Consider the following 7832-nt stretch of genomic DNA (forward strand, 5'->3'; position numbering starts at 1 on the left):
GTTTCTCTGGCCAGTTCAAGCGCGGCGCAGATCCGTGTGCAATGTGATTTACCCCGAGCCGGGAGACCAGCAGCGGGGGTTTCGCTGTCGGACGGCTCTAGCGGGGAGCGGATCACCGCTGCTGCGCGGGGTCCTCAGAGCGCCGGAGCCGACAGGCAGGGTCGGGCTCTGAAGCAGCGGGCAGAGGTGCTTTTCAGAGCCGTCACAGCCCGCTGGATTTGCTTTCCCCACAGATCAATTTAGGGAACATCGCCGAACCCGCGCCCCCGCCCCGAGCAGCGGCTCCTGTCCCGTGAACGCTCCCCCAGCGCCGGCCCCGGCCTGGCCGCCCCTCTGCCCGGCCGCCGGCGCCCCTCGCAAGCTGATACCCTCCAGACCCGGAGAGCTGAAAATCAGACCCGTCTTTTCCTTTTCACTCGTTGTATGGTTTTCTGCCCTTCTTGTTCGGTGTGGAAGCACTGTTTTACTTGTCAATCGGCCGTGCACAAAAAGGTTGCGTGTGGCCTTCCTAGCTCCCATGATTCTTTTATTTTTTCCTTCCATTTTTTTAGTAAAGAAAAAAAGTTAAAAAACCTATGAGCATTTAAACTTTATTATTCATTTTATTATTATTATTATTATTGCTACTATCTCTGTCGCTACTCTGGCGGGAAGGACATTGTTCACCATATCTGGTGGCTATTTGCACCCCTCTGTAGACCTCAGGTAGTCCTTGCGGGTCGCCTTCTGATCCCCTTTCTGTCTCTCCCAGCGCCGAGCCACTGCTGCTGGAGAGATTTCCCTGGCTAGTTTCTGTTTCAGCGGAGGATGGGTTGCTGGCTGCCATCCGTGTCCTTCGGGAGCCCAAGCCGTGGCCTCTTTACTACCAAGTCAGACTTTAGGCAAGAAGCCACAGGCGCACCTGAGAACCACAAAATGGCTTAACCTGCAGCTCTGCAGCCACCACTCCCCACTCTAGTTTTTTTTGGGGATCACGCTGACTATCGCCAGCATCACTTGGGATGCCAAACGCCTCTGTCGGCTCCTCAATGGGGCAGCAGTCTGGGGAAACACCGGAGAAAGAGCCGGGGATGGTTCTTCGGTCACCCCAAGGGCCTCGGACCGAGGAGCCAAACCCCTCATCCTCTGCCAGGGTTTTCCTCTGTGGGCCGTAGGACCTGCCTAGGAGGGAGCCAGGGAGGTGTCTGCGGCTGAGGGTGGAGGAGGGCAGCCCTCGTCCCTGGCCTGCCCCAGTCACAGCCACAGCTCCTCCCGGGCCGGCCCGGCCGTGAACTCGCCCTCTCTCTCGGCTCCGTCCCTCCCTTAAAAAAAACAACGAACAAAACCCCAAACAAAACAAAAATCCCACACCACAAATATTAAACGTGTTCTAGGAAAATGGGAAGCCCCACCTGCGGGTAAGAGTCCGCCCTGTCCCATTGTCCCTCGGCAAGGAGCGGGCCAGCCCCGGTGCGGGGCAGCGCGGCTGCCCGGGTGCGGAGCGGAGCGGGTCCCGCAGGCGGCAGCCCCAGCGGGGCCGGGAGCCCCCGGGCAGAGCCTGTCGGCCCACCGGAGCCTCTACTGGCCCCCGGAGGAGGGTGTGCCGCCTGTCCCGGAGCGGTGCGGTGTCCTGGCACTGACCGCCGCGACACTCGCTTGGGAAACGCGTCATTTGCTCCCTGGTTCACCTTGCTCCCCGGTTAATCACGCTGTTTCCCGCAGCAGCGGACAACGCGAAGGAAAAGTCACTTTCTTGAGGCTTTCAGAAAGTTGGGAGAAGTAATATCCTTAATTATGTGGCCGGGATAAAAAGACCTGCCCTTTATTTTTCCCATCACCTCGGGAATAGCCAGTCTGCTCGATGGAGACACTAGTGGCAGCGCCCTGGATCTCCAGAGTCCGCAGGGTGTGGCTTTCCAGCACCCCTGTCTTTGTCTTCGGAGCCTTTCCAGAGGAGCGGCTGCCCCGGTGGTTTGGTGCTGCAGACCTGGGGGAGCCGCTGGAAAGGCGGCCGGGATTCCCCGCGGCCCGGCCCGGGGCCGCCTCGGGGCTCGTCGCCGTCCCACTGACAGGAGCAGCGGAGCGGAAAAAAGCCTGCCAAGGCCTGCCGGGGAGAGGCCCTTAACCTCGGGCCACCTTTGGCCCCTGCTCCCGGGAGCCCCTGGGAGGCTGGGCAGGTGCTGCACTGCCGGGGGGGCTGCCTGTGCCCGGGGATCTTCTGCTGCTTCTCCTCCTCCCGGGAAAGTGTCGCTGATTTCTACCTGAATATGTGTGTGTGTGTGTGTGTGCAGAGAGGGGGGCAAATCAACGTGGTTTCCTGTTTTATTACCCTGCGAGCGAGCGGGAGGTAGCTAAATATAGGCAGCGTCCCGGCTGCAGAGCTGGACTCTGCGCCTGTGCGACTGTTTAATACACAAACACAAGCGCCAATGGAGACATATGCAAAGATATACACAATTTACATTACATTTCAACAATCGAATTTCTTGGAGCTGCGGTATTTCCCCCCTCTCCCCCTTGTCTTTGCAAGAATTTTTTTTTTTAAGACTACAGCTTGCCCACGGTCTGATGGAAAATGATTCCCACGGCCCCTGTACGGTTCGGGGTTTGTGAGAGAGACCGAAATTGGGACACATCGTTAGGGAGATTATTTTACGTAGCAGCCGTGTATGTGCTGATGAGCTGAATGTGTGTCTGAGGGTGTGTGAAGAGAGCATGTTAGAGCCCAGGTTCTGCTGATAATTTAAGAGCCGAAAATACGGAGTAATTCCTTTGGCCTCATTACAGTTACATGCGTGTTACTGGAGATTTTGCCATTAAGAAAATATAAAGGACGCAGAGAGTTTGCTTTATATTTCAAAAATCAAAATTATTAAGAAAAAACAGGAGTAGAAATGCCACAAATTCCAGAAAAATTCCATTAAATTATCGATTAAATTTTCCCAGTATCACATACTGACGTTTCTCAACTATTGGATTTTGACAACATCAAAAAAGGACACTGTTGATGCATAAATGTTCCGTATTAAACACCAATACTAAAAATCCGGGCAACTTTATTCGGATCAGCTTTTCCAGCAACTTCTATCTCGAGTAAAATGCATGTTAGTTTTACCTGGTTCATAGGAAATTAGTTTGACACTTTCTTCTGAGTCTGTTACCCAGTGTTACAACCCAAGGAATCTCTAATAGCAGTCACTTCCCTTTTATATCAGGAGATTCCCTAGAGCACTACATTTGTTAGTAAGCACAAATCAAAATAATACAACACAATGACCAAAGGGGGAAAAAAAATAAGCTTAGAGATAGCCCGCTCTCTCGAACAGAGGGCTCGATAGAACCACAGCCGACTTTGCAGGAAGCCACCCCCGCCGGGGACAAAACCTCCGCTGGTCTGAGCTGTACCTTTCAGTTTGCATCATTGTGCTATATTTCACACAAAATTATCCAAAGCAAGTCAAAACTAATCAACTTCCCTTAATCTGCAGCACTAAAACCTAAAGACGCATCATCCCAGACACGTCAGGTAACATCCTCTGCTGTGTAAAACCTACCTCCCAGCAAAGGCTGTGATGAGGAGGCTCTGCAGTCCCCAGACCTCTGCTTTTCTGTTTAGCAGAACCAGACATCCCACACTGTCTGCAGTGGGACAAATAGAGGAGGGATCAAGCTTGGCTGTACCATCGAACCTGAGATGGGAGTCAGCGGCTCGGTGCCTTGTACGGGGCTGCCGGCAGAGAAACGTCCCCAGGGGCCAGGAAAAAGAAACCGCGGGGCAGTAGTGGCACCTTTTTACCTCCCTGAGTGCACGGGGGTCCAAATTCTGCTGTCCAAAAGTTTCGTTTTTTACAGGAAGGAAAGTGTTGGGAATGTCGGAGGGAAACAGTTACCAAAAAAAAAAAAAAAAAAAAAAAAGAAGAAGAAAGAGACGGGAGCTTCGGATCGGGCCAAATAAATGTCAGTCCTCCGTATCTGCCAAGGGACTGCTGCATCTGGAGCACTCCTTTCGGCAGCAGGACCGCCGACACGCCCGGCAGAGCAAAACCAAACCCAAAGCATTTCCTCCGGTGTCACGACGGCTGTCGGCTTTGTGAACAGAGAGCTCGTCCCCAGCCGGTGCTGGGGAGTACTGCTGGAGGTGCCAGCGCGGGGACATCTCACCTGCGGGGTGCCCGAGCCCGGGCAAAGCGAAATGACAGCAAGGGAGGGCCGGAGCGAGGGGCTGGCAGGGAAACAGCCCGGCTGCATCTTGGGGCGGCTTGCAGGCACAGCGGCCGATGGAGCAGCAGGGGCTTCCTGCGAGCCACTCCGTGCCCAGGAGCCGCAGCGAAAGCCCGTGCGAACCAGCGGGAAAGGAAAGAAGCCGGCGGTGATGAAGAATCAGAGGCGCCCAGGCAATGCGGCCGCCTGTGAGCCTGGTCCGGGCTGGGCTCCTGCGGCGCTGAGAAACAGCTGCAGCCATCACCGGGTCCGGTGCCTCGGAGCGCCACTGCCCGGCCCCGGCCCCCGGGGGAAGCTGCCCACCCCAGGTGAGCCTGCCCTCCCCTTCGGCCAGCGCTGGCCTCGGGGAGACGCCCAAGGACAGCAGCCGACGGCGGGGAAGAGCCGCCGGCACCGCGCCGAGGGCCCGGGCTCTCGAAGGAGGCTTGGAGGAGATTCAGTCCAAGGCGGGAGGCTGCCCCAAGTGGCTATCGCGGCAGTGTCGGGATACAGACGGCCTGGGCAGTTTCGCCGAAGCCCCCTCTTGCAGCCCAATCCTGAGCCTGCGCCCCCGGTGTCTCTGCCAGGCTCCGGCAGGGAGAAAACAACCCACCGAGCCACGCACTCGCCCCAGGATCCGCCAGGGTCTCACCGCGGTAGAGGGGCCGCAGCCTGCACGGTGAGGCTGCCACCGATCGGGAAAAGCAGCTCGAGTGGCCCCTCCGGCTGCACCGCGTCCTCACCGCTACCAGCACCCGTAAATTCAGCCACTGATCCCGGCTCTCCGGCAGATGGGGGATCGCTCCATCTGGGACAGGCGTTACCAAAGAAGTGATTAAGGCGCCCGGCCAGAGCTCCTGAGTCCCCTCTGCCTCCCGTAGAGGGAACGGGCATCAGTGCTGAGCGGTGCAGCCGGGAAAGGTGGCCCAGATCTCCGCCAGGCCCTACAGTCCTCACCGTGCGAGTGGGAAAAGGAGGGATGTGGTCAGAGCTACGGCCTGAGGTCTGCTGCGGGGGAAAAAAATCACTGGGGAAATCCGTGTCTGCTCTCAGGAACGACAGAAGAAGCAGAAATAAGTGTTAAACTAAAGTTTATAAATTAAAAAAAAAAAAAAAACCAAACAAACAACAAAACAAGTACAGCGGGTAGCTTACAAACATTCACAATTCATTTGAAGTAAATAATCTAGTTGAGTGCACAGTGCCATTAAAAGGGAAATGGAGGGGGAAAAAAAAGAAGGGGAAAAAAAGCAACGAGTTACTTTGGAAGAAAGAGACTGTAATTACATTGCTGAGAAGATCAGAAACCCCCACCCCTGGAGGAGAGCTCTGCTGAAGAATTGTAAAAGGCACTGATGGTATTAAAGTTTCTTGTTACATCGATTTCTTAAAAAGCCTGACTAGAAATATTCACATTGAATATAAAAATAACAACAACTTTAATACATCTGGAAAGTGCGAAAAAACTGTAACTCCTCCCTCCCCGAACACGGAAAGATCTTAGGAAATAAAGGAAAACAAGAAGTCAGAGTTTCAATGTAAGTCTCACCCTTTTGTGACATATTTATCCTTTGCCAGGGATCATGGAGTACAGGAATAACATGGGCAACAAGAGCAGGGGGACCTGAAAGAGGCTTCCATACATTCAGCACCATACAAGGCACACTCAGTTTGCAACAAGTTGGAAGACCAAGGACTCAGACGACAAAAATAATCTTCCTTACAATCCACTGAGGGAGTCCTTGATCTCCTCTTTTGAGCTGCATTTGGTTTTGCGGGTTGTACTTTTTTTTTCCTCTCCTTTGTTTTCTCTCTCTTTTTCTCCACACAAGATCGAGTCTCTACCCATCCGAAGCAAAATAAACAAACAAACAAAAAGTCTACACCAAATACACTGACAACATGGATACCATGAACAAGTTGTGCCGAATCGCAAGAGTCCTCGGCTGGCGGGATGGGGACAGGGTGAGGGTCAGGGTGGGGGTGGCCAAGAAGTCCTATGTTGAAAGAGGAGAGGGTGAGGAACCATCCAAAAATATTAATAATAAAAATAACAATAAAATAATAATAAATACTGTCCGAGGCACTGAGAGCTGCAGCTGGGGCTCTGGACTTGAGAAGCTGAACGGACGGATTGATGGATGGGGGGGTGGCAGAGGGAAGATGTGTTTCCTGGCTGCCAGTGTGTATGCTGGGGGTGTCGGGGCCGGGGGGCTGTGTATGTGTGCCTCTCACTGGGTGCCGGCAGCTGCGGCGCAGGTGGACAGAGCCCACCCGGGAAGGCAGTAGTAGGGGTAGTAGTAGGATGGCTGGAGAGAGAGCAGCGAGGGCGGCCGCAGCACCTCGCCAGGGTGGTACTGTCTCTGGTCGTCGCGCACCAGCACCTTGACGGCCACCTTCTTGGCGGCGGGGGCGGCGGCCAGGAGGTCGGCGGCCATCTGCCGCCGCTTGGTCTTGTAGCGCCGGTTCTGAAACCAGATCTTCACCTGCGTCTCGGTGAGCTTCAGCGAGGCGGCCAGGTCGGCCCGCTCGGGCCCCGACAAGTAGCGCTGGTGATTGAAGCGCCGCTCCAGCTCGAAGACCTGCGCGTGGGAAAAGGCTGCGCGGGAGCGCTTCTTCCGCGGCTTCGGAGCCGCCGCCGCCTCCTCCTCCCCCGGCAGCAGATTCCCGCACTTGCCCGCTCCGTCCTCTTCCTCCGGAGGGCTGCGATCTGCGGGCAGGGCGAGAGCACGGCGGTCAGGGCAGGCAGGCACCGGGACAGCGGCATCCGCGCACAGGCGGCCAGGCGCGCTCCCTGCGGCCGGTCCGCAGCGACGGGGCGAGCGGAGAGCCCGCCGAGCCGGTGCCCGCCCCGTCGCCGGGACAGCCGCCGGCAGCGGCCGGGGCTTCTCGCTCTCGTTTAAGCGCCGGGCGCCCTGGCGAGCTGCGGGCTCCGCCGGGCCAAAGGCCCTCCCCGATCCGCCCTCCCTCGCCCCGCGGGACGCCTTTCGGGTTTTCTCTCCCCCCCGGCACAACCGAGCCTGTCGCACAACTCCGGGGAGCCGGCGAGAGTCGCGGTCATCTCCCGTTCCCAGCCCTCCGGGACCCTCCCGCCCTCCTCGCGCGGGTGCGGAGGAGCCGCCACCGGGGCCGCCCCTACCTGAGACGGCGGCCGACATCTCGCTGTCGCTGAGGCCGGTGGTGTCCCGCTCCGCCGCCTCCGGGGGCTGCGCCTCCTCCTCCGCCGGCCGCCCCCCGCCCGTGGCTTCTGCGGGGCGGGCGCTGCCACCGGCGCCCTCCTCCTCGGAGCGCCGCTCGCCCTCGGGGTCCTCGCTGAGCGCGGAGTCCGAGTCCCAGCCCGCCGGCGTCCGCGGGGCCGGGGCGCGGGCGGTGGGCGCAGGCAGCGGCGGGTCCTCGGCGGCGCCGCACAGCCGCCAGCCGCCGGCCGCCCCCGGGAGCGGCGGCCGCCCCGCCGCGTGGCGGGCGCGCTCCTCCTTCTTGTTGAGGATGGCTTGGATGGAAAAAGGCGTCAGGGCGTTGCCGCCGCGGACGGACATGGCCCGGCGACGGGCAAGCCCCGCGGACGAGCAGCGGACGGTGCCGCGCCTTCAGCTGGGCGACCGCATCGCCGGCCGCCGCCGCGCCGGTGCCGGGCCCTGTTCTGCCGCCGGGAG

The 7832-nt window shown here is 58.0% G+C and overlaps 1 protein-coding gene across 1 annotated transcript; it reads right to left on the reverse strand.

Moving 5' to 3' along the window:
- Positions 1 to 5253: 5253 nt before the first annotated feature.
- NKX3-2 (NK3 homeobox 2) lies at positions 5254 to 7832 on the reverse strand. Its single transcript, XM_071447275.1, has 2 exons — positions 7319 to 7832; positions 5254 to 6889 (listed from the first exon to the last, which is right to left on the reverse strand). Exons 1-2 carry the CDS (start codon positions 7713 to 7715, stop codon positions 6411 to 6413), a joined length of 876 nt encoding a protein of 291 aa, XP_071303376.1. The 5' UTR covers positions 7716 to 7832; the 3' UTR covers positions 5254 to 6410.

The sequence above is a fragment of the Agelaius tricolor genome, unplaced genomic scaffold (assembly GCF_023055355.1).
Source record: "Agelaius tricolor isolate 1412-34295 unplaced genomic scaffold, bAgeTri1.0.p SCAF_24, whole genome shotgun sequence".
Taxonomy (NCBI): Eukaryota; Metazoa; Chordata; class Aves; order Passeriformes; family Icteridae; genus Agelaius; species Agelaius tricolor.

Bases quoted from the DNA above. Each gene is read 5' to 3' on its own strand.
- NKX3-2 (XM_071447275.1), bottom strand. From the start codon at position 7,715: ATGTCCGTCCGCGGCGGCAACGCCCTGACGCCTTTTTCCATCCAAGCC. The intron at 6,890-7,318 runs GTAGGGGCGGCC...CCCTGCCCGCAG, and splicing joins GATGTCGGCCGCCGTCTCAG to ATCGCAGCCCTCCGGAGGAA.